The sequence below is a fragment of the Amborella trichopoda genome, chromosome 6 (assembly GCF_054954075.1).
Source record: "Amborella trichopoda isolate Santa Cruz 75 chromosome 6, AtrichopodaSantaCruz75HAP2 v2.0, whole genome shotgun sequence".
In the NCBI taxonomy this organism is placed as follows: Eukaryota; Viridiplantae; Streptophyta; class Magnoliopsida; order Amborellales; family Amborellaceae; genus Amborella; species Amborella trichopoda.
In genome coordinates this window covers 10,782,562-10,810,251 of record NC_142341.1, presented here as the reverse complement: position 1 = coordinate 10,810,251, position 27,690 = coordinate 10,782,562, and the positions used below count along the sequence as shown (strand labels likewise).

At 37.5% G+C, this 27,690-nt stretch overlaps 1 protein-coding gene across 28 annotated transcripts; it reads right to left on the bottom strand.

Annotated features, from left to right (window-relative positions):
• Nucleotides 1–566: 566 nt before the first annotated feature.
• DPL1 (dihydrosphingosine phosphate lyase) lies at nt 567–25,699 on the bottom strand. Of its 28 annotated transcripts, none has more exons than XR_016057747.1 (15): nt 25,054–25,699; nt 24,899–24,944; nt 22,426–22,577; nt 21,925–21,984; nt 20,641–20,865; nt 20,199–20,340; nt 18,759–18,813; nt 18,510–18,601; nt 17,220–17,346; nt 16,350–16,389; nt 1,673–1,780; nt 1,497–1,551; nt 1,242–1,388; nt 1,068–1,146; nt 567–903 (listed from the first exon to the last, which is right to left on the bottom strand). XR_016057747.1 is itself a non-coding variant. In XM_011626578.3 (15 exons), the coding sequence occupies exons 1-15, from the start codon at nt 25,239–25,241 to the stop codon at nt 781–783; spliced, it is 1,635 nt and encodes a 544-aa protein (XP_011624880.1). In that variant the 5' UTR covers nt 25,242–25,699; the 3' UTR covers nt 567–780. The 28 variants fall into 28 exon arrangements, 11 of the variants coding, with proteins under 11 accessions (XP_011624880.1, XP_011624881.1, XP_088725846.1 ...); XR_016057752.1 differs by having other exon boundaries at nt 1,242–1,381; XR_016057746.1 differs by having other exon boundaries at nt 16,350–16,365.
• Nucleotides 25,700–27,690: the final 1,991 nt, after the last annotated feature.

The following is a 27,690-nucleotide window of genomic DNA, read 5'->3' as shown; positions in this document are numbered from 1 at the left end:
GGAACTAGAGTCTTGGTATTCACGACAATTCAACAATTCCATCAAAGTATGTAATATAGTTATCAATTTTTTTCTACAATCCAACAAAATTTGATTTTAAAAATTTTTAGAAATTCTTTTGTAAGCTTGGAAAGGCCGAATTAGCCAAACCTGTCTAACTCAGCTGGTTCACAGCGTCGACTGGGATCTAACTGACCGGCACAGCCACATAAGCCGACTTTTAAAGCACTGGTTTCAAATGAAGGTTTCTCATTCACATGAGCTCTACTGCATATCATACACCAAAAGCATTATATCTATGAGCTTTGAAAAGCTCCAAACGATGTCTCCTCATTATAGGATAAACATTCTATAATGCATACTAAGCTGTGTATGAAAGAAAACCTCCATCACCACCTTCAAGAACAACCCAAAGTGCATGTCAAATTAATAGTGCATCACAATAAAGAACTCTAAGAACCTTGAACCATCAATGTCTAAGACTTAATTTTTTTGTTCCTCCATTATTCTTCATATACTTGAAAAACTTCCTTTGATGGATAGTTTAACTCACAAGTTAACATCAATTTGTTCGCATAAGCACAATGATATACTGAATTATTGCTGAATATACAAGATTTCACTACAATAATAACATGGCTTAATTTATAACCATTCTGGTCAGACAAAATTCAAATGAACAAATGAAAGATTACATAAGTTGTATTCAAATGAATCACTCACCAGGCTCTGGATAGGAAAACAAAGAACCACAATTTGAGCTATGAATCCACAGAAAAGCTAACAAGTACTATCCATGAAAGCCACAATCAAATCCTGAACCATTCCTCTATCAGGCATTTTCTCGGCAGCTCCATAAATGGGAGCAAGGCCACCTTCAATTGTTCCTGGTTCTTCTTTAACCTGCAAAAAGGAAACCAACAAAGAGACCTCAAATAGTCAATGAGAGAAAAAGAGAAAAATATGATGAAAGGTCTATCTTCAATGCACCACTCAATATTAATATGACCAGAGAAGATAAAAAAACACAAATGCCTTTGAGAATCTATAAGAGAATATCCACTCACAATTTTCACGGATTCTTTTAAATCTATCAAGAAATCCTCAACAACAGGTGTGTGCTGAAGGGTTACGCAGATATGCACACTGATAAGACAAAAAAGAAGGAAATCCAAGTTTGTACTTTGTCATTGAAAATCCCACTGTGTTTTAAGATATATTAAAATGGTAACAATCCTAACCTGCTTGGCTTTTGCAGGGCATTTAAGTGCCAACCCTTGGATGACATAACATCATTAACTTTGAAAATATCTATCACCTTTGATCCAAATGCTATTACTGTCATATGGGGCTTTCCAATGATGAATAATTCTGAGATTTCCTTTATCCTGACAAAAGACCTAGTCAGTCTCACTGGCGCCAATAATCGTTAAATGTGTGAGATGTGTGTGACTGTGTGAGAGAGAGAGAGATGTTTCCAAATGAGTTTTTCTCACCCATTCTGAATTCTCTTGGATGTTTCCATAAGCACCCTCGTATGTTCCATATACCCTGCATGCAAAATGGGAATGGCAGTGACCCATCAACAATCGAGGAAGAAACAAAAACAAGAATAAAGATAACATTTCCTATCATTATTTCAGAAAAAGCACGACAAAATCAGAAGAATCACCTTCCAATCCTAGAGACATCATAGCTGCCCAAGCTCCAGCAATCAACCCACCAGACCTGCTACCAGCCACAGTAGGAGAAACATAAAGTCCCCCTGACCATTCTGTAACTGTAATAGAAAGACAAGCCATCAATCAGAAAAGTAATAGTGTCTGACCATTCTGTAACTGTAATAGAATGACAAGCCATCAATCAGAAAAGTAACTATAAAAACTGATTATACATCATAATATATACACTGACAGACAAGAAAATGTAGAGATTAGACGGTTATGTAACAAGATGATCACCAATGTATGCATATGCAGGACACGTCAAGTGTGCCAAAATTGCATGCCTGCTCAAAAGATGTTTTAAGAACTTATGGTTTCTAATTCCATGATTTACCTGAGTCCCATGGACTCTGGTACAAGAAATCGTCCCTCAGAAAAACTATATTCTAAGTTTTCCTTTTCTAATATTTTCTACCAATCTTCTTACTTGGATCAAAGAAAATGTGTACACCAAATTTGAGGCCAAATAAAGTCAAAGAAAATGTGTGCACAAAATTTGAGGCCAAATAAATGCACTCAAGGCCTCCAATTGGAGAGAGACAAAACTGTAGCAGTACATCCGTGGGCAAATAAAAATGTTTTCCTTTGCAAATACCCTCTTCTAAATCCTGTTTGGTCGACGAACAAAGAGCAACTTAACAAGGAGAAGTTGAAATCCTTCTAGAGGTGGTAAATCCCAACTAGAATCCTAGTCATAAACTCCTAGATATTTAAAATATTCATGAATCTTCTTGTCTGTACTGCGTGTTTTCATTATGCACTAGATGAAAGGGCTTACACATGACGTGATCCTTTCTCACCTAAGATCTTTACTACTCAAAATGTTACTCTCATTGAGCAGATTCCTTATTTTTACAAATACAAGACTGTGTTGATGGAAAATTTATAACATCACATACTTCTTCTGAAGTCCCTTTTTTGAGTAAAGTTGACTTCTTCTACACTCCCTTTTTACTTCCCTAGTGATTTTACGCCAACATGTAGCTTAGGTCAGGAATACCATTCATCTGCTCCTTTTTAATAATAACTTGTAGTATCTTCATTTTAGAACTGCCCTGGTGCGGAAGGAGAGTTGTGTTAGGTTGGCAATCAACGTAAAACTTTTGCCACATCTCTATCATTAATCATGATCCAATATGGTGGAATAGGATTCATGTTGCCAACCCCAAAAAGTTGGGATAAGGTTCGGATGATAATGAAGATGATTATCTTCATTCTAGATGGTTATGGTGTATCCCAGCCAAACCTTTAATTACTTCGTATACATCGCATAATGTATGTTCCCTTGTGTACAACATGATGCCATAATGCATAGCAGTCAACTATCGAAAAAAATCCCAAGCACCTTCATTTGTGAGTAACTGGATCAAATCTGGAGCCATACTTGGTTAACCTGTTTTAGTAATCCAAGATAGATCTTGCTTTACAGAAGGATGACAGAGATGGTTCAGTCAATCAACAATCAGTACAATCGCCCTTTTCCAGATAGAAAATTTTCATGAAAAATTCCCGAATGGCTTTTTTTTTTTTTTTTTTTTTTGGCTCTTGCAGCATGACGGAATCAAAACTACTTTGTACAGAATCTGTCATATCAAATCATCTTGCTCAACCACCAAATACGTAAAATGACAAGAATCCTTGTTGTTTGTATGAAAATGACTCTAAATCGTAAAGAATCAAAACTTACAACAGGAAAACGAAAAAGTAACAACCCTAAAATATCTGAATCTCCTGGCAAACATAAAAGGAAAGGTAGAATTTGCACAATTAATGTTGTATAAATTGCAAGTATACAAACACCACACACACAATGTGTTTCACGAAGAGTAATATGCACCTTGAGTCACAATAGGACGTTATCATTGCCTTGTCTGCCATCTTTATTACAGCTTGCCTGTTTCTTCATTAAGTGTCCAAAAGTTGAGAGACATCAGTTTCTTGTAGCAAATTCCTGATGATATCTCTTGCTTCCTCATGAGAACATCATATACTATAATATTCTGGTCCTTTTCATCATTTGTTAGTCTTTAAAGACAAATGATGCATGCATGTAATATTTTAGGACTCAGCCCTAATCGTATTGTGGACAAGATTGAAGAGCTCTTGTCCCTCTCTTTTCCTTTTGCAGTATTTAAAGGCACATCCCTCCACATGACACCATCCTCAACTAATCATCAGATATGACCACAATCTCCATGAACCTCACTTTTCCTCATCTAACCATCAATCCATTAAATGATCCTTGTTAGAGGGCAGGCAGGAAGAAAAAACTTCCCTGGTAATAATTATTGATAACAAGGATTTAGTGCAAACATCACAAAAAAAATTTAGTGGCATGATCTCCTTGATTTTTTAGCTTAAACCTTCTCCTATGTTGTACATGCCTGGTACAAAGTCCTTGATTTCCTGAGCCTTCTTTTACGGCACAACAGAAGGAAGGTCCCCATGACCTCAAACAGTATTTTAAAACCAAAAACAATTTTTGGTGGACTTATGGCAATCGCTTCCAGTGACATCTCAAAACACTTGGAAGTGAGATAAGAAAAAAGGCATCCAATGGAAAGGCCTTGTCTCAAGACTGGACACAACTTATGTCACCTCTTCCATGAAAGATCTTTTAGAGCACCTCAACAATATGGCAGGGAGGAAAACTCAACCCAATCCAAAGACATCTTGTATTTCATAACTTCTGAGTAATTATATTCTTCATCTCTCCCAGTCCTAACCTTGAGCTTTCTGCCATCCACGTCAATGTAATAAGACAATCCTTCAATTGCCTCACCCTGTATTCCTCCCATCATGAAATTTCCTTCACTCATCTTGCACTCTTCTTTGCCTCTTTCCCTCACTCGTAGGAGCTTTGCTATCGGGTGCAATTCCCATTCCCAAAATTAATGTTTCCAAAACAATCCCCAGATGTCTTCCCCTTTTTTTTTCTTGTTCTTCCTCCCTCTCCTAGAGATGTGCACTAGACATCTCCAGCAATTAAATTTTCCATCTTCCTCCAACATACCAAAGTTACTGAGTCCATGAAGAAGTATCACCCTTTCTAGATCCAATCTCCAAAGAAGCTCCTCATTCCGTACAAATAGGATCCCCTTGACAATTAAAGTTTCTTGAATAATATGAATATCCGTCGCCCTTGCACATAGAAAGAGATCTGCAAATACTAACTTCATTCTGGAGTAAATTGTGATTGAAATGCATGAGCTCAAAGTGAAAGACAAGGATCCCTGGCAACCAAGATCCAAGTCCAACGGAAAGGTATTCAATGAATCAACATGAGATCTGGCAAAGCCATAGAACCTGCACCAAACATATCATCTCCCACTCCAAAGAGAGAAGCAACTGAGTCTAAGACCACAGGATCCTCAATTGCTCATCAATCCGAAGTACATATAACCACTTGACAAAATAATTAGATAAGACACTCAGTGAATACTATTGGCACATCATCATAGAAACATAATTCACCCCTCATTCCATATGTGAAATGAAAGGCATTAAATGCCCTTTCCAAGCACCGAAGGCATCCCACAAATTATTCTTCTCCAGTGGCCTACAAGGACCATAGACATGATCATAAGCCTCAAAGTTGGAACTCAACCAACATAGCCCACCACATTGCTCCAAGTTCCAATGACATTCATAAGCCCATCCATATGTATATCCTTGGACCCACATAACATAATTTGATAAATATAATATAATATAATATAGTATAATACAATAATATAAGATAGTAAATCCTACCAGTCATATATTATAAATATAGTATACCAAAATAATACAATGCAATACAATATAATTCAATATAAAATATCATCAAATACAGTATAACATAATAATAGAAAAGAATAGAATGTGTGCGCACTATAGATTGCAAGAGACTCATATATGTCAACTAACGCATAAAAAGATTTCTTGACCATCAGAAGCTCCACAATATTTCTATTCTCATTAAATTTAGTTAGTGCATCATTAAAACCATGGGAAACTATTCACTCTGTTGAGATGGAAAGATTTCTCACATGTTTTAGAACTGGAATAAACCAACAGTAAAATCTACAGCTAAGTTGGCCAAATCCAAGGGGAAATCTTACCTATTTAAAATAAATACTAAAAAAAAACAAAGGGCAAAGAAATTCTGAAGGATATGTTTCTAGTCTATCTTGGGAGAGAAGGTGAACCCTGGCCCCTCTCTAGCCATACAGAAGAAGATAACCACACAAAATGATCACTTTTGGATGTCATTGATCTGTGCATCTTCCAGCTTCAGATCATGATATGCTATCTTCCTAGGCCAATGTTTGCATCTTTCAATGAGAGTATTACATCTTATGCGTACTAGAGATAGGACATAAGGTTAATAGACATGTCACTTTTATGAAATGAAGTCCTCACTCTTTCTTTTCCTAGTCAAGCAAGCTGCTTCTACAGATCCTCACAACCATAGCCTCCTGTTCCCATCTCACGCCCCTGTCATCTGATGAATCTTTTGCGGGAGCTCACCTATATTCACTTTGAGGTGAATTGCAGCTCTTGCACAGCCTACACGCCACATATGGCAAGGCGTTGCAAGAAAAAATTGGTCACCCGGATAGTCGGTAGCCAAAATGCAGCATCAGTTAACCGTTGGTCAATCCAAAATCATGTGCCCAACTTCGGGAGCATCCAAGTTAGCATGAGGGTATTCCCCTCATCAAATTTCAGTGAAATTCAGACACCTACGCAGTATACTTTCTTTTATAAGTGGGGCTGTTAATGATTTGCAAACATCCCCGTTTCCCTCATAGACCCATTAAATGGTCTTTTATGGGGATGAAACTTGGAGGGTCTTCAAATGTTTGGAAGAATCTCAACAGAACTTTCTTTATAAAATGGGCAGCATGCAGTGGAAAGGAACAATGCCCTGGTCAAGTTGCGTAAAAAGGAGGTCATAGCAAACAATCTCCGATCAAGATGAGATTTGGTGGGTTCTTAATCTATAGGATTTTAAGCCTACCTTCCAAATTTCAGGTCATTTGGACACTATTTGACCCCTCTTTTGAAGAAGCAAAATCATACATGACTGCTGGTGGACTTGAAAGCTCTCTATTTTAGCAGAGCCCGATAAGCACCTAACTTTCACTGCTCAATTCTCTAACGTACTGAGGCATTTTAAGCTGAACTTTGAGGTGTTAAATCCTCTTCCAGTGCTCTACACATGCCAAAATCCAGATGAATCATTCAAATCTTTGTAATTGAATTAAAGCTCGAATTGAGGGATTTTTCAGTTCTGCTGCACAGTGAGCAAGGTGACTTGACCGAATCTCTAATAATAAAATGTGTTCTTGCATGAGACTTGAGCCAAAGGTTGCCCAACTCAATTTCTCACCTCATCATTAACAAAGTTTGGCACAACTAAGCCCCAACTTGGAGCGATCTGAGTTGCAATAGACCATTGTCAACATAAACAGCCAGACCGCCGGTGGACTCAGAGACGGCTGACTCATTATATTTTGAGGGGTAATTTATTTCATTTTTACCCTAAACATGCTCCCCAGGTCATTCAATAAACCCTAACCAACCCTCTCTAAGGCCCATACATATCCCTTTGCTTAGGCATTGAAGAGGGAAATCATTTGAGTTACTCCTTTGGAGAGCTAAACCTTGACAGCCCTTTTTGCTTGGAAGCAAGCAAACAATACCAAAGCGAGAAACCACCTTTTGAGAGAGAATGTTGAGAAAAACTTAAGAGGAACCTTGTGAGAGTGAGTGTTAAGAAAGTAGTTAGAGCAAAAACATTGTCCTGTCTCTCGTAAACTGATGTCATACGTAATGCGTAGGGACTTCGTATTCTCCCTTGTTAATTGAGGCATATGCAATTCGTCGGGTTACAGCCAATAGATTTTGCTTCTTGTCTTGTTTTCTTATTTTTTATCTGGTATTTTCGGGAATTACCAATCGAAGGCCTTCCTCTGGCTTTGTTTTCTTTAGAAGTCAGATGCAAATTGTAACACACTGCCCACGAGCATCAAGAGCCCTTCCTTAAATATTGGTGAATGTCTACGTAATTTTGTTCCTCCGGTTATTTTCCATATTTGGAGTACTTTCTATAAACATCTTTTCAAAACATGATTTCTCACAAGCACCATGTTCCTCAAACCTTTTAGCATTTTCCTCTTATTGTGTCAGCTTATGTTATAAAAAGTGTTTCCTTTTTCCTTTTTTAAAGTTCCTGGCCAACATAGTTCTGTTGAAAAATTAACTAGGAAAGTATCCAATTTTTCTCATTTGCATGTCTTCAGATGCACACATGTTTTGTACACCTTGATGAAACAGCTAGGGAAAAGTAGGTGCACACTCAATTGTGCTTCCTTGGGTTATTCTCTTACTCCAAAAGGGTACAAGTCTTGTGACCCAAAGAAAAAGAAACACTATGTTTCAAGGCCAGTGTTACCTCGCTACTTGGGATTTTCTTTAGTGTCGCGTGTCAACACAGTTGATACTTTGAAATATGTCAACACTCCCCAACATGCATTTAGAGACTTGCCCGTACGTATCGATGATGTCATTAAATTTTAGTACTGTGTCAACACTTTCTTCTAATGTGTCTTTTTTTTTTATAACTGTTAACATTTGTATTGATAAAGAGAGATAGATACAAGAGAAGAAAAGGCAATCCAAGAGTGCGTAAAACCTAGGACTTCTGGTAAAAAATGGGTCAACAGACCGTAATCAAAATGGGGTTATAAGAATTCCCCTTACAAAGTAAAGTGTAAGTGTACAAAAAAGATACAAAGGGAACGAGGATGAGAAGCAAACAAAAGGCACAGTCCCTTTGAGCTAAGCATAAAGCCCATAACAAGACTAATCTTCAGCGCAGGCCTTGGCTCCGTCCTTAGCTAGTAAATTGGCAAACCCGTTCAACGTCGTTGAGATAGGCGTCCATAAGATTTGCTTATCCCTGCAGAGGTATTCGATTTCATCACAAATGGGTAAGAGGTACCAAGGGGGAGGAGCTATCTTCGAAGCCCAAGAAATAATGTTCTTGACATCACCCTCCACAAAGAAAGACTGTCCCCAAGACTGATCGAAGCTTTGAATGCCTCAAAGGAGAGCCATAGATGCTGCGAACTGCGAATCATGGACCCCAATGTATTCAGAGAAGGAGAAGAGGACGTTTTGAAGATGGTCTCTAAAGACCCTTCCTATCCCCGCATGACCAGGGTTGACTAAAGAGCAGCCGTCAAAATTGAGTTTGATAGTTCCTTGGGGAGGAACCGTCCAAACAGGATTAACTTTGTTTTTCTTTGAGTAATGGAATAAAATCTGCTCCCAATTCCGGCTGAAGGAGTCCCTATGAATGCCTTTGAACCAGGGTTGGTTAGCGTCCCAAAATGTTACCAAGGAGGTAACTTTCAAGAATAACAAAGGAGCAGGGATGGACTCTCCCCGAAAAATACGGCCGTTTCTTTCATTCCAAATGGTCCAAATTGTTGCTTCACAATAGCTTTCCTAAGGATTCTACCTGCTTTCGACCAGTGCGCAGCCAAATTTAACACGAAAAGATCTTTTACTATCGAAGGTAAGACCCAAAGCACCCGAAACTGTTGAAGGAGTAGGCTCCAAATCTCATGGGCCACTTTACAGTGTAGGAAGAGGTGGTTATTGGATTCCTCTTGGTTCAAACACATGGCACACCTATTGGGAATAGGGATACCTTTCCTTTGAAGTTGATCCACTGTGAGTGCCCTGTTTGATCCTGCGATCCAGTTAAAGGTTTGCACCTTTGGGGAGCAATGGTCTTCCAGACTAGTGCGAGGGTCAGGATTGAGGGGGAAAGTGGGGAGTTGGATGAGGCTTTTGTAGAAGGAAGTAACGTTGAAATCCCCAGAGGGGGCAAGGGACCACACCAACTTGTCCCTCCCCTGGATCGGGATGAAGGTGTTGAAGAGCAGTGACGAGAGAGAGAGAAATTGAAGAGATTCGTCCTCAGAAAGGTTCGTTCTAAAAGAGGGGTTCCAACGTCTCCTACCACCTTCAAGTCTGAACTCGTCCTCAACTGTTGCTTCTCTATTCCTCGCAACAGAGAACAATAAGGGATGGGAATCCTTTAAGGGGGCATCACCTAACCATAAATCCGTCCAAAACCTCACTCTAGTTCCCTCTCTAGAGCAGAATCTTAAGTGTTTCCTGAAAGAAGAAAGGGAAACCGTAAGAAACCTCCACACCCCTGAAGCATTGGACCAAGATCTGTGGTCTGGGATCGACGAAGGGGCCGGGACATGGTACTTATTCCGAAGAACTTGCGCCCATAGAGAATCAGATTGGGTGGCCAAACGCCACCACCATTTCCCTAAGAGGGCTATGTTGTGTTTTCTCAAGTTTCTGATTCCCAGCCCCTAAAGAATATTATCCCAGGAAATGAGATGGAACTAGCTTTTATCAGCTTGACCTGACCAGAGAAAGTTCCTCAAAAGCTGATCCAGTCAATTGGCCACCGAGGCTGGAAGGTGGAAAAGAGACATCATAATACCGGTGCATTGGTTAGAGTAGCTTTGATAAGAGTGGTCCTACCTGCTTAGGATAGGTACCGCCCTTTCCAACCAGCCAACCTCCTGTCAACCTTGTCTAAGACGATGGACTAGTTGTTCTTTTTGGGTTTCCCAGTCCTAAGGGAAGGCCCAAGTAAGAAGTGGGTAGATCCTCCACCTTGCATTCCCATCCCGGAATAAGGCCTCTGATAAGGTTAGGGGTGATGGCAACACCCATCATCTTAGATTTCGCCATGTTTACCTTGAAACCTATGGCCCTTTGGAAACACTTCGAGGTATATTCTGAGATTTTCCACCTCTAGGGGGGGAGGCCTCAAGGAAGACCAAGGTGTCGTCTGCATATTGCAGATGCGACACAGTGGGCCCACTTCTAGAGGAGCCAAAACCAGAGAGAAGGTTAGCATGGTAAAGGCGGCCGAGAGATCGGCTGAAAACTTCGACTAAGATCGCAAAAAGGAAGGGGGACAACGGATCCCCTTGCCGCAGGCCTCTAGAGGACTGGAAGTACCCTTTGGGAGACCCATTGATAAGGATAGAGAAAGTTGGGTGTGAAAAACACCCCCGCATCAATTTTCTCCAGCAATCACGAAAGCCCATAGGGTCAAAGTCTCATTTAAAACCGACCAGTTAACGTGGTGTTAAGCCTTCTCCCAGTCGATCTTAAAAATGAAACCAAGTTTTTTACCAAGGTGTCTAAAATGGATACATTCGTTTGCTATCAAAACCTCTTCAAGGATTTGTCTATTTTTGATAAAGGCTGACTGCAAGGGGGATATGACCGAGGGTAGAACCTGTTAGAGCCGAGAGGCTAAAACCTTTCACAGAATTTCATAGGAGGAGTTGAGCAAACTTATAGGACGGAAATCCTTAAGTGCCTCCGCCCTTCAACATTAGGGACCAGAGTGAAGAACGTAGCGTTGATGGATTTGTTAAAAATCCCTCGCTGAAGAACTCAGTGAAGAAATTCAAAAAAACTGACCAAAAGGTCTCCCAAAAGGACTTGAAGGGGGCCACCGAAAAACCGTCGGGACCAGGGGCTTCTTTGTCTTTAGCCAGATCATCCAGAGCTTTGAGAATTTCCTCTTCGAGGTAAGGGCGCTCTAACCACATGGCCTGATCATCAAAGAGAGACAAAAAGTCCAGGTCGACGATGGAAGGTTTAGGGCCGGAGGGACCAGTATAAAGATTCTGGAAGTAAGAGATGATTGCTACTTCAATCTCGATCGGCTGTTCCAGGAGACGGTCGTTAACTTTGATGGACGAGATAGAATTATCCCTCCTACGACAATTAGCAATCCTGTGGAAGAAGAGGGTATTGTGGTCTCCAGTTTTGAGCCAGTTGACCCTAGATCTCTGATACCAATAGATCTCCTCCTTTTTCAGGGTGGAGAGGAAGTCTAGTTTGGACTGGGTTCTGAGGTCAGCTTCAGGAGAAGAGAGGGGGCGGGATTCTTCTAGGCTATCCAAAACTTGTATTTTCTTTAGGAGGTCAGGCATGATAAGGTTATAATTTCCTAGGACAGTCTTACTCCAGGACTTAAGGATGGCCTTGAGTATCTAAAGTTTTGACTGAAGTCTGAAGCCAACTCTTCCGCTGACCTGGGCTAAAAAAGAAGTCCACCAGGAAGGTAGCAACATGGAAAGGGACGTTTCTTCTATCCAAGCCAGCTCGAACCTAAACGGTTTAGGGCCCCTATTAACCGGAATGGTAGACCGAAGAATGGGGCAATGATCAGAAGTCGGTTTAGGCAAGGTTAGGGCATGAGAACCAAGGAAAATTTCTTCCCAGTCCAGAGAAAACAGGAACCTATCCAATTTAGAGAGGACAGGCTGAGAGGAATGGCTTGACCAGGTAAACTTGTTACCTTGAAGGGGGATGTCAAGCAACTCGTTCCTAGTGATGAAGTTCGAAAAGTCAACCATCCCCTGAGATATACGCGAGCTGGAATTACTCTTGAAAGAGCATCGAGTTGTATTAAAATTCCCACCCAAGCACCATATAGGGTGGGGGAGAGGCGCGACATGGTCCAGTTCAGACCAGAGGCGTGGTCTAATCGTGGAAGTGCAGGGCCGTAAACTGCCGTGAATTTCCATTCCAGGCCGTCGGATACCTTGGACAGCAGGATAGAGACAGAGAATTCCCCCACAAACGAGGAAACAAGCGTGTGGTCAGTGGGTTCCCAAATAACCCAGATACCCCGGATGCCCCTTCAGCGGGTAGAGCAACCCACTGGCAAAGGGCATCTACCCCAAATCTGGCGAACTTGGAGTAGGGATGGTTCAGGACACTTGGTTTTAATTAAGGCTAGAATGAGGGGACAGTGTTTGGAAGACAGGTCCTTAATGGCGGTCCTTTTGTTCGGGTGACCCAACCCACTGATATTCCAAGAAATGATCTTCATGGAGATGAAGAAGAGTTGAGGAGAGAGGCGATTCTAATGCGTCTTACATATAGCTTACTATTTCATATCATAAAAGCATTGACGTTTTACCGAGTAGAATGGCATGTTGTTTGCTCTTCTATCTAAGGTTTCATTCCTACTCATTACTTTGGTTTTTGGGGCCCAATTTTCAAAGGATTCAAGCCTTGTATTCCATATGGAGGTTTACAGGAATTAAAATCTTGTAAGCCATGTGGGGATTTCAATGGATTCAAATCTCGTAAGCCACATGGGGTAGAGGTTTTATAATATAAAAAGCCATTGAAATCTTGTAGGCTACGTAGGGTAGAGTTTTAATATTAAAAGCTATTCAATATAGGATTTGAACCTTAAAAAACACTAGGGTATGAAGCACTAGCGCTCCTGTGCTGCCAACATACTTTTGGGATGACAATTGGATACTATATTATATATCTACAAACATGTCGCAAAAGTACTAGGGACTAGGTCTTTTGCCCCATGTACTAGACACTTGGATATGTATTTTTATATATTTATACTCTCTTACTCACCTTTACAGACGTGTCGGAAAAGTAGTAGGGACTAGGTTTTTGCCTCATGTACTAGACACTTGGATACATACTAAATATCGACACCTGTCAATGTTCATGTAACACTGCTCATGGCATGTAACCTTTCTTGAAAAAGTCGGTTATTTTCAAGAGAATCCCAATATTTCAAGAGAATCCCAATATTCAGGTTGAGAGTCAGGGGAAGCATCATAGTTTGGATTTACCTCTACTAGAAGAACTAGAGATAGTGCCATCATCCACACCTTAGTGTAGCAAACATGAGATCACAAAAAGGCCCATATTGACCTCTTCAAGAAGATCAAGGCAACCCATTATTTAAGATGTCGTAGCCACTGATGATCCCTACCCCTCCTCATAAATCCACAAGGACCGAACTTTCCTCACTAGGTGGCTCTTGTTCATTCTGTCTGAGAACCCATAACTTTTGAGGAAGCCATCAAAAAACTCAAATTGAAGAAACAGTAATGGAGAAAGAAACCTAAGCTCTTGAGGAAAATGGTACACAAGACATGGTGGATCTCCACTCTAGAAAGAAGGCCATATGGAGCCGATAGGCTTGAGCTAAAGTTTACACTGAATGGAAGAATTCAATGATACAAGGCCAGAATTGTATCCAAGGTTTCATCGTGACGTATGGAAATGATTATCAAGTAGGCATGGACTAGAGGCTGGTTGGTAGCCTCATTTATTTGACCATCATATGATCTGATGTCCCTTACATAGTTAGCAGCGTCAGCCAGTTTACGCGAACTCCACAATCTTCACATTTAGGGACAGTTACACACATTTTGAGTAACCTCAGAGTTACTCCTGATAAGGGGCTACTATTAAGACATAATTCTTCTATTGATTTATTCAGTTAGACAGATGCCAAATTGGCAGATTGCCCAATTGATTGCCAATCAACTACTAGTTATTGCACCATGGCGGGAGAAATTTTGGTTACTTGGAAAGCGAAGTCTAGTCACACAGTGCAGTGCACAACCATAATATCCAGTCATGGCATCAGTATGTGAGCTTTGATGGCTATGGGACTCTCAAGCAATATGTGAGCGCATATCACATTGCCTATACCTATGCATTTGATAACCAAGCTACAATCCCGATCACCACTAATCCTGCCCTCCATGAGAACACAAAGCACATCAAAGGTGATGGTTACTAGGGCAAAGTGGTAGCCATTATAATACCCACTGCACATAAAAGGACCTAAAATTCAACTAGCCGATACTTTTACCAAGCCAGTGGATCAACAGTCTTCATAGCATTATATGCAAGTTCTGTATGCACGACATACATGCACCAACTGGAAAGGGAATGTAGAGTGTGAATATTTTTGCATATGTAGTCCTAAGGACACGTGTGGGATTTTCTCTTTCTTTAGTATAGTTTTAATTATAGTTACCTAAATCGCCTATGAGGGTAGCGATTCCGTTTCGGAATCTCGATTAGGCATCTCCTCGGGTGAAAGTCGATTCTAAAAGAAAGGAATCACATTTCCATTTTTTGCCGAACGCGATTCCACCTAGTTTAGGAATCTCAATTCCTGGATTGCCGGAATCAAGATTCCATATCGAGGACCTTGTGATTCGTAGCTACACAAGAATGCAATTCTGCTTGTGAGAAATGTTGATTCCAATTTTTTTGGAATTGCGAATCCATATTGTTTGGAATCAAGTTTCTATATCGTAGACATCGTGATTCCTTGCTACACAACAATGCGATTCTACTTATGCTAAACGTTGGTTCAAAGCAGTAAGGAATTGCGAATTCATGTTCTCAGGAAGCAATGTGAGCATTCATGTTATCAGGAAGCAATGTGAGCATAGGGAGAGCAGAAACCCTTTGATGTGTGCTCAATCACGTGAGAGAATTTAAAGTTGTTGCACACGGCAATAAAATCAAAATTTAAAATATGAATAATATGTGAGCAGAGGGAGAGCAGAAACCCTTCAATGTGTGCTCAATCATAAGTGAGCACGACATGTATGAGAGCGTGAGAGAATTTGAAGTTATTGCACACGGCAATAAAATCAAAATTTAAAATATAATAATTAAAATTTTGTATTATCTTATTTACTAATTTCCATCCTTCATTCCATGTTACTTTTTAAGAACTCTTACCAAGAATAAATAATACTAAAAAAATATGTTACTTCAAATTTAATAATGTTTGGTGAATGGCGTGGATAATAAACTACTAATGTAATAATGTTTAATATATGATTGACACAGTCATTTCTTCAAGTTGAATAAGAGGATAAAATGATTTTCTTTAAGTAAAATAAGAAAATAATGATATGAGCGAAGTGCCCTGTGTGGTGTTTTAGGTTAAATTAATCATTAAATATCAAAAAAATTGAATAAAAATTGAATAACTCAATTTTCAAAAGTCAAAAGACTCAAAACTACAATTAACAAAGAGGAATTATCCATTGTATGGGATTGTCCACAAAGATATCATAAAGGTTGACATTAGTACTTGGAGTCTTAGACTGAGTATATACAGACCAAAATTCGACCTTGTAGTAATAGGTAAATTTATATATTTTCTGAATACTTCTCTCATATACCAGAGGGAATTGGTTTGCAATTCTAATATGGGGAGAATCTCGATTCCAATATGAGGAGAATCATGATTCCGGAATGTTGATTCCAAGTTGAAGGGGACAACGATTCCAGAATTTTAGGAATCATGATTCCATATTTTTAGGAATCATGATTCCATATTTTTAGGAATCACGATTCCAGTAACCACCGAAACAAGTGGGGTCATGTGTGATTCCATATAAGTATGAAACGCGATTCCAACATGAAGGGACATCGATTCTTGCAAATAGGAAACATGATTCCTAATTTTTTGAATCGCGATTCCGAAATAGTGAGAATCATTTTTCTCAAATCCGAATCGTACAAACAGCGATTCCTAGATTCCGAAACTTCTGATACACGCGATTCGTTGATTCCGATTCCAGAAACGATTCGGAATCACAGACGTTTCCAACAACTATAGTTTTAATCACACCATTAAGTTCCCAGTTCTCTAACAGCAATTTCCCTCGGCCATAAACATAAACCAAATACAACAAAATGTGAAAGAATTTGACTTACCAGCAACAAATTGGTGCTGTGGATCCAAACAGCAATTCGCCTCAATATAGCCACCAATAGAAACACAACAAACCAGTTAGAAAACACCATACAAATGCAAATGGAACTTTTCCATAAAGATAAAATGAATCAAGTCAAATGCAAGTACGGAAACATGATAGTTAATAGAAATTCAGGAAATAAATTTTCAGTGAAAGAAATGTAACTTGAGCAATGATAGCCAACACTTGTGCCTGTTCAATCGATGACAACCATACTAATCGTCCATAATTATACTATTCCTTTTTCTGATAAATCATCCATAATTATTTTAAATGGCGGTAGAGCTTAACAATAAAAAATGGTAGGCGTGATCGAAACATGACTACATATTTTGAAGTTATGCAAGTACAAAATTCCCTTCCTTATATTCCTTTCCAATAGAAAATTTTGTATCACCATTCAAGTAGACCATCCCTCTACTGATAAAACAGAACAAAGGAAGAGGATCCCTCTGAAATTTAACAACACCCAATCATGTGAAATATAAGGAAACTCCTCGTAGTTTTCTTATGCTGGTAGCTTTCTTCTATGCATTAACTACAAAGAAACTCCTTGTAGATAATGCCTAGAAGAAAACTACCAATATAACTAATATGGTGTAACTGTTGAAAGCAACAATCAAATGACATGTTCTTAGTTTGACAGGAGACTTATTTTTCATCAAAAAACAATTACAAGGTATATACGCCTCAAATATAGTACATGGTCATTGCAAGGCATGCTAACTAGAGAAAGAACATGTGATAAGCTGTTAAATTATTTTATATGGCAATTAAATTTAACATAAAACGTCTTAAAATCTAACAAATGTAAGTATTACAAAATTACCTTTCGAATTTCACGATTCCTATAAAGCACCACACTTGTTCCCTTTGGACCTAACCCATACTTATGCACGTCTACTGATATTGATGTTACTCCTTGAACAGCAAAATCAAAACATGGAAGTGGGTACCTAGCAAAAAAAATATCACAAAAATAGGAAGGCCAGCAATTAACTCAACAATAGATCAAATGCAAGAGAGAATCCTTGCAGTTAAACACTACAGATGGATGTCAAGAGTAAAATTTACAAAGATAGGATTCAAGTAAACGAGCCAATTATTCTATTCCAACTTCAACTTCAGTGTGCAGTTAAAGGTACAAATTACAGCACCATGGTTGTGTAGGTATCCTAACATAGTTTACTGAGGATGATGTATACTTAAACTCGCATCTATTGAATTCCTTTCATACAAGTTCCCTAATAGAGTATATTTGTGTCTAAGGAACTAAACAACAGCTCATGGAGGATCTGAGGAGATGATGGGTGTTTTAGGACATACAAGTTGAGGTAGAACAAAGCATTTAACACTTCAGTAACTTAAAAGTACGACAAGAAAGGTGCCTTTCTCAAAATGGATTCCGGTTACAATGATCGAAGAACCACCTGAAATATAGGTATTGTGTCCTTTGTTTCCTTTTTTTTTGGGGTGTGGTAAGGGGCATTATGTCCTCTATGGCTTATGCTAAAAGCTTCAAACATTTGTGATGCAGTGTGTTGGACAACATATATAAAGGAGGCTAAAAGAGCTGAGTTGCAAAAGTTTCTTTAAATGATAAAATCAGGAGTTGGCAACTGGACATGGGTATTGAGGAATGCGAAGGTCATAAACAATAATATCAGGTCAGGTAGCATCTGGGAATTTAGCAGACAAGGGATATGGCAGGTAGTCAAGACAGGGTACAAGAAGAAGGGTGGGAGTTTGCCATGTGTTCTTATCAACTTGTTGGTGAAAGTTGTCTGGTCAAGGTTGTCTAGGTCTGGAATGTTTCGGGGACTTTCTTGGCTATGAAAAAGAAAGAGAAAAAAATGCAGAGAAGTATTTTATTTTACCAAACAAATGGTATGAAACTTGGTACTGGAGATGGAATTGACCTTTGCACATAAGAGCCATGAAAGACAAAATGGTAACAAGAGACTAAGAAAATATTGTTCATGCAAAATAGAATCCGGTATGTTTTTTCCATTCCCATTTTGAAAAGCTAGATATAGCAGTCATGCAAGCAGTAACATAAAATAAAGCATATTATGGAAATGTACATGGAACACTATTTAAATCAATCCAAGCAACTTACCCTAACTTGCGAGCAAAAGGCAACACAAAACCACCAAGACATAGGTCCACGTGAAAACAAATACCAAAATTCAATGCCAATTCTCCAAGTTCCTGTGTTTGAGTTGTTTTAGTGTTGTTCTAATGATAAGACAAATGGAAGTAGGCTTCATATGAAAGTTTCCAAGATAATAGTACAGGAAAGAAAATAAAACTATAATACTGATCAAAAAAGAAAATCAAACCATAGTACCAATTAATAAGAACTCACATACTTCTATAGGATCAATAATACCATGAGGAAACCCTGGTGCAGATCCAACAATCTGAACAAACAAGAAAAGCAAGTCCAGTTAAGTTCTATGCATGAATGTCACCAGTGATTATAGAAGTATAGAGCATTTATCCTGAACAAATGTCACAAAACTAAGCCATGCAGCAAAAGTAATGTTAGTGCAACCAACACATAAGTATTTTCTTCTTAAAGATGATAATATAACAGGATAGCATTCTAAAGAAAAGATGAAGATATGAGAAGTTAAGTATTAAAAAACCTGATCAAAAGTTTCAAGAAACAATTCCACAGTTTAAAAAAAAAAAGTACAAAACAAAGCCGCATGTCAGCTTCAATAAAATCAAAATCATAAGTAGATTTCTCTAAAAATATAATGCACCTTCAGTAAAACTGGCCCTTTCAATCAGTTTTAGCTCACTTTGATAAAATGAGAATTTAAATGACTTACGATAAATCAGAATTTGGACTTTCCCTTTGTGCTGATTCCCCAGTCTAGAGGGAGTTCCAATGTAAAATCAATCTTTGACATTTTTATGTCTCACTCCCAAATCATCTATGCCCTCAAATGGATTTTCTCAATCAATACTCGTTACAAATTTCAACTTTCTTTAATATTTAATCAGTCAGTGTAGGTCAACGATTAATCATATTGTTCCTCAATCAGCAATATCTACAAACTAAAACATTTTTGTAATCATTTATCCTTAATCTTTTTAACTTTTACCGATCAAAGTACATGTAAACAAAATCTACCATACATGACAAAGAAAATCAGCTTATCAGCACTTTTTCCTGAAGAAGAGAAACAACATAGAGCTACTTGTTCTTATCAAACAGTGCAATTGTAACAAGTTCACCACTTTATCCATGATATTCATTACGTAATCTACCGCAGAGAATTCTCAGCTATTTGAAATTCACAACTTTTTTTTTATTTCTCAAAAAGTGCTCAAAACGTGATATTTCAGTTAATCAAGTTCACGGCAATTAAAACTACACATTATTTATCTTCAGTGAAGTTTCCCTGGTTCCGTTCCAACAAAATCAATTGAGCAAGATGGGCTAATAGACATTATAATAAAAAAGACTTGTTAAAATATTCCAAGAAAATCCTGATTTGTGACACTAGCAATCAAGCACATAGTTCGCTTTCTCATAGGAAAATAATACAAGAAGAAGTCTTATCATATAAAACTCTACTATTAGCACAATAAATCAATAAGGTCACGGCATATAAACAAATATCAAAGAGAGTATGTTTGCATATAGAGTTATAAAAATTACCAGTTCGAGAAGAATACACGCAAGAAAAACCCATACACACCTATAAGACTAATATCAAAAAAAAATAAAACCCATACACACCTATAAGACTAATATCAAAAAAAATTCCATGTATGACCCAGAATGCATTACCATAATTGTGTTCTTGTTAATAGAACGCCTTATCTTCTTGACATCTGCCTGAAATTCTTCATTTACAGGGACCCGCCACAGCTTAATGTTAAAATATTGTGCAGCCTTGTCATATGCTGAATGTGCAGATTCAGGAATCACCCTGCACTCAGAAAAGTAACAATCGAAGATCAAACGATTCTCAAGATGAAAACTATAGTCCAATAGATATGTAAGACTCTGGTCTAAGGGGCATCAGTTTCCAATGGATTGATGGAGATCGAGATAGAATGGGAGCCTCCAGCACAGGACATGAAACAATGGCAATTACCACTGGCTCCGAATAACCTTCAATCACTTCATTTGTTCATAGGATTATAGTGTACTTTCCTTTCTCAATTAAGGTTTTCTCACACATAAATTCAAAAACTTATCTAAACAACATAAAATAAATTTAACTCACATCTCTGGCTTTTTTATTCCCTTTTTTATTTTCATGTAATCACGAGTGGTCTTAACAGCAAGCAATATACTTTCAGTTCCTCCTGAAGTCATGTTACCGCAAACTTGACCTCCAGAAGCCTCCTCTTTGCTGCCAAGTAGAGAAGCTGTCATGGCAACTACTTCTCCTTCAAACTGAGCAATGCTTGGGAAAACATCCAGATGCAATGGATTGGTATGTGAAAACCTGAGAGAAAAATATAACTGTATAAAGTAAATGAATTTCAAATTACCGACTAAATCAGAAGGGAAAACATACAGTAGAACATGGTCAATAAGGCATCCATCGCCAGTTCGAACTGGTACATGGTTGAAAATAGCCGTACCCATATTTATCTCGCATATAAACCCCTCAATGTCAAACCACTTATACTAGTTGTGCCTCTTTCCAGTCCCTAACACTAGAACATGGTGACTAAGGCATCCACTGCCACTTCAAACTGGTGCATGGTTGAAAATAGCCGTACTCATATTCATCTCGCATATAAACCCCTTACTGTCAAGCCCCTAATGCTAGTTGTGCCTCTTTCCAGCCCCTCATCGTCCTCTAAACTAACCAACTATGTACTTCCTTATTAGGGAAGTTTTTCCACTATTTTTTTTGAAGCTTAAAAGTTTTTCCACTATTGCTATTGCAATAATAAGTCCGAAACCAAAAGTAGTGAAATATTTGGAACTCAGGATAGCCAGGAACTAAGTTCCATCATTATTACACAAGCCTCATATGGATTTAAGAACATAAAACTATTTGGAAGCAATCTACTGATAGCATTATATTGCATATAAGAACTTGGATACAGACCCTCAAAGAAAGCTCAGAATAATTCAAGAAAACAACCATGCAATTGAGAAGGCATTATTAAATCTCAAAAAATAAATCATCTGAAGAATCACTGACATATATAAATCTTACATCAGCAAAAATAAGGTCACTCTGCATCACCTCAAGTTTGCAGCCCAGGTATATCGGGCACAGGCACTCAATATGTTCAAGTAACTCCCTGATAACAACACACAATTCAGGCACCTATTATCCATTCTCAAGACTTAACTTCGGAGATGAACCATAGTTCCAATGTGATCATACCTCATCAGAACTGCATCTCATCGCCAGCATCTGTCTTGAGAAAAGGAACTTAATGCACCGGCTGTGATTGTATATCATAAACATGACATTATTAATGGTATTTTCCCAATCTAAAATGGTTTGCAACAAAATATTCTTATACGATGGCGACTTACTGACATTGAATAGGCCTCATTTGTCAAAAGAAAGTGTCCTTCAGATTCGTGCCCACCAATGTAGCTGCACAACAATTAAAAAGAATGCATTTTTATGTTTAGAAAAGTCTTAAAAAACATAGTCCACTGGTTCATCACCATTTAATCAAGTGACGGACAGTGATGAAACAAGAATGGGAGCCACCAGAACCAGATATCAATTAAAAAGAATGCATTTTTATGTTTCGAAGAGTCTTAAAAAACATAGTTCATCGGTTCATCACCATTTAATCAAGTGATGGACAGTGATGAAACAAGAATGGGAGACACCAGAACCAGATATCAATGGCCAGTCTTGTCTCCACCACATACCTAAATGGAGAGTGATGACTCGACAAAGTAGAACCTTTTGAAAGACCAAGGGGATATAGTATAGTTCCCCTCAAGAAAAGTGCACTACTAACATGTGCATCACAAGACAATGATCAAGGAATCTGGATACATCAGCTGAATAGAGAATACATACACTGTACCAGAGCATCTGCCTTGCCAGTTCACATCTTTTTCTTTCTGAGATGTCAACCTCCCTATGACTTCTCTCCCAAGTCCAATATGTGGCAGTTCAGTTTGCCAACTCTCTCGTTTACATTTTATGCCAGACTGTAACTTGTCAACTACCTATCAAAATGCAAAAATGAGGATCAATCACTTGCATGAGATTTGATACTTTAATCAAACATGTGAAATACTATACAAAAGCAATAGTTAACACCATTTGGTAGTATGGAAACTTATGAGCTGATTGATATTAATCATTACAAAAGTGTAAGGAACAAAATAGGTCCAGTGTAGCAACAGCAGAAAGGGTTATAAACAAACTCCTTTTAATTTACTGTGATATCAAGGTTCAAACTAATATTTGTCAAGTACACAATATAACCATGAAAAAGAACAACGTGACAATGATAAATTATGTCAAGCACACAGGACCCCGTTGACCTAACATACCAAGCCACTAATTTCAGTCAAACTTGAACCCAATACACTAAGACAAATAAAAATAGAAATTTATTTCAATCTGCTCTTGAAGCATAGTTCACATTAGAAGTTAAGATCCAACTAAGAAAACTCAATTCGGCAAGACAAGAAATGAGCTCGTGAACTATCCAACAAAGAATACCCAATTCAGCAAGTCAATTAACAAGTTTGCAAACCATCGCATTGGGGTGATATTCCCTAGCAGAATTAGAGATGAGATATTTCTTTCTTTTTCTTGTTCTTTTATAGGTTACCTGGAGTTATTTCCAATAAAATATTTTTTCTTCAAGTTCACTGCACCACTTTGGAACAAGTCACAAATAACTCATTATCAAGTGAAATATCCTTCTTAGGCAGGCGTATGCTTTGTTCCCTAATCTATATGGCATTAAGAGACTCAATCATTCACACAAGGCACAAAGTGGCCCAAACAGGGTAATTTCAAGTAGCATACATAACCCAGGGACTTAATAACTAACCAATGTTTTTCCCTTTTCTTTGATAAGTAGCTAAGCCAATGTGTTTTATTCAACTGAATTAAATAACGGCCAACTAATTGGAACAAAACTGCACGAATGCACCACAAAAAGTCTGTATCCTCAAGCACACATAACACCCGAATAGACATCAAAATCAGGAAATAATGCAACATACAGCTTTGAAAAGAGAAAATAAATAAATAAATAAATAAAAACAATCTCAGAAAGCCAATCTAATATGTTATCAGATAGTAAGCATCCATTCCAATAAAAATAAGGGAAAATATCTCCATATCTTTATTTCTCAATAAACCTAGAGTATCAAAAAATATTTTCGCCATTTTAAACCTGTTTTTAACCTAAACATATATGAAAAAGACATGTTATTTCAAAACCCAATCTCTCTTCATTTATATACCACAAACTTCTCTTTTTATCTGTGTTGCTGCATGTTGTACTCTCTCTCCTTCAGTATTTATCGAAATACCTCTATCTACTCATGTTTATCCAAATACCTTCCTCTTTCCTCCCGGTAACCTCTCACGCATCTCTCTCCTCCTATATTTATCCAAATACCTGTTTATCCCAACATTTCTTTATCTTGTGTTTATCCAAATACCTCTCCTCCCTATAACCTCGTAACACTGAACAACTCTCTTCTTCAAATACCTCTCTTTCTGTCCATTCTCTCCGTATACCTACTCTGTATTTGGGAGGAAAGAGAGTGAGGGCATATAGATGGTAAAGTGAAGAGAGCACGGAGGAGCTAGAGTAAGGGTTTAGATGGAAAAGACAGAGAGAGAAAGGTGCGGGGAAAAGGCATGTTTTTTAAGATTTGTTTGGTCTGAAATAAAAAACGTTTTTTAAGATTTGTTTGGTCTAAAAACAATAAGTTACAAACAAATTTTTAAAATTTGTTTGGCTTAAAAAAAAAAAAAAAGTTAAAACAAATTAAAATCTGCAACCCCAAGATATCTTTTACGACCCTTGGTGTCGAAATTAAACGTAAAAATATGGGTATTTAGATATTTTAATCTCGGAAAAAAAAGTCTAATATGTTTACCGTAATTGAGAAATCGGTTTTCCTGTGCAGTTCTACAGGGCCCATTAAGAAGCTAACACGCCATCGTAATAATCAGCTCTCGATTTCTCAATTAGAAGTTAACAAAGCCATAAATGACTCCGTTTTACTTTCTTCAATCAGTGGAAGTTTCTGGAAGTGGGAGTTAAATGTCCCACTTCCATGTTTGATAATACTGTGTGGAAGCTGTAAAGAGGAAGGGCGACCTTCCATGCAGCTTTGTTTTAGCAGTCTTCCATAATTTGTGGGAGAGTCCCTTTCGCTCCTAAAAACTCCATGCGTCAAACACACCCTAACTAACAGGCCATCGAAAATTGTTTAAAACCCATAAACGCGAACAATTTTCCGAATTCATAAACACTAGTTATGCCAATCAAAAAGCCAAAACATTTCAGCCTAACCTTTTGTTTCTCCCCTTCAATATACTTGTTTACACCAGGAACCAACCTGCACAAAAAGTTGACCATCTAATAAGCACAAACACCAAAACGACGAACTCCTGAAATCAATATCAGAGAAAAATGTACATTTTTAGTTTGGAATATGTTAGGCTTACTTAACAGCTCCCATTATCAGTCCCACGAATGATCGCTTTATCCCATTTTCAAGTAAGAAATGAATGATAAAATGAAGAAGAATTGCAACCAATAGCCCCACTACGGGGGTAAGGACGAGGGTCAAAGGCTCGTATTGTGATAAGAAAGCATTAGCAGAGGCCCTTAAGCCTAGGGCTGTCTCGTCCATTTCCAGTAGTTCACGAGGACACAGGAGGGAGAGAGAGAGAAATGAAGGAGCTACTGCTCTGAAACTTGGAGGTTAGAGAGAGAAGAGAAGAGAAGAGAGAGAGAGTTCCAGACGGAAGGGGGAAAATGTCGCGTGAAGTCTGAAAACTTCGGGAGCAAGAATCAAGGGCACGGAAACAGGTATTCGAGCCTAGAGAGAGAAACAAAACTTAGAGAGAGAAAGAACATAGAGTAGAGAGAGAAGGTGAAGTTTATGGAGAGAGAGAGAGAGAGAGAGATAACGGTTGTGGGACCATGGTTTCCACAACCATGGTTTTTGGTTTCATTTATTTTATTCTCCCCCTCCTCATCAATGCCAGGATTCTATCGACGGGTAATAAAGTGGTGCGGTTTCTGTATGACGGAGGCACTACGATAAAAAGCACGGCTGCATCTCGAAACACCGCACCCCTTATGCATAAAGAATTTCAGAATATATTTTCAATCTTAATTATAGTATTTAAAGTTTTTAAAATAATATAAATCTATAAAAGACACGTTTCATTGTAGAAATACAGGCTGGCTAATAAATATATTTTTTAAATATAATATGATATTAATTTTTAAAGAATATATAATATTTAACATGGAAATCTTGAATATGAAAAAATAAAATAATTTAAAATTTAAAATAATAATTATATTAAAAAAACATTCAACCGTTTGTTATAATTGTTTTTAGATTGACCACTTATTTTCATCTATTTTTAAGATGGATGCTTTATACCTTTGGACTGTATATTGTAGAAATGTGGTACAACCTGTATGAAACAATCTTTCCATATGTAAGTACTTGGAAGTGCGAGTCCAAGATAATATATTACAAGATATACATTATATAAGGGTTTTAAGTCATTTTATTAATTTTATTTTTTTAAAAAAATATAATTGTTGAAATTAAAATGATCAATACGAATACCACAACAATTTATACTAATTGGTTTTGAAGGTAGCTCGCTTTACCAAAAACAATGGCCTTAATTAATTTTTCAATAATAAAAGCAAGGTGCTATCAACAATGTATTATGGCATGCTAAGAAAATACCATAGGGAGCTTGCGTGCGGCAGGAATACCAATGAAATATGCCAAAAGATTACAAGGTCAGGACATATAAGTTCCCATGAGTAAAATACTATTTTAGGAGTATATTTAAGACTTAAAATTTTGGGATTAAATCAATAAACTTACATGCATTATGTACAGGGTACGGTTTGTATAGAACTTACATGCATTATGTAAAGGGTACGGTTTGTATAGAGCCTAAGCTCTGAGCAATCAAATTAGAGCCTACCTTCAAATAGTAACGAAAAATGTGGTTCAATCTTGGAACTCTCAATGATAGCGTCAAAATATATTTTCATCCTTATTTATAGAGTTCAAAGCTTCAAAAATAGTGTAGGTCGACAGATCTATAAAAACTTGAAAATCTTGAAAATTGACAGTCCAAAAATACGTTATAAAATACACTATTTGTAAAACTTGAAATCCATTTTTTTCTCATGTCTATGCATCTTGATGTCGAGATGATCAATTTGATGATATTTGGGCATCAAAACAACTTCTTCAAAGGAAATTTTTTATGTAGGCTCAAATTTGATTGTTTAGAGCCTCGGCTCTATATAAACTTTTCCCTTATGTAAAGAGTGTCGTTTCTATAAGGTTGTAACCTTAAACAATCCAATTAAGGCGCGCCTCCAAAAAAATTTGTAATATGTAATTTTGGTGTAAAAATTTTTTTAGGATCATCTCAAAATCTATTTTTATATCTAATTATAAAATTTTAAACTTAAAAATTGTCAAAATCAAGTAGATCTATAAATATATGAAAATCCTGAAAATTGACGGTCTAGATAATGTGTTGCAAGATGCACTATTTGTGGGACTCAAAATCTTTTTTTTTTCTTTTTCAAATTCATATATCTCGATGTTAAGATGATCAATTAGAGGGTTTTTCAACATTAAAACAACATTCTTCGATGGATTTTTGAGATGCATATGTAATTCTACATTTTAAAGTTGCAACCTTATATAAACTTTTTCCTTATGTAAATGCCCCATAAAAAAAAAATTTATAAGATTGAATAGAGCATCTAACTTTTGAACTAGAAGGATGAAGTTTCTATAAGGCTTAGGCTTTATGAAAACAAAGTACAGCCTTACCGCAAATTATTGTTTGGAAAGCACTTTTGGCAACAAAATATCTCTACGATGAATCTAAACTTTTCAACATTGACAATAATTTTTGAAACTTAAAACATAGTACATATCTTATAGATCTATGAACACTTATTTTTAGGGTAAAATGAACGGTCTAGATAATGTATTATAGATATACATTATTCCTAGAGCTTAAAATCGTAATTTTTTTCACGACCATAATTTTCAATCCGAGATTATCCATGTAAAGGTT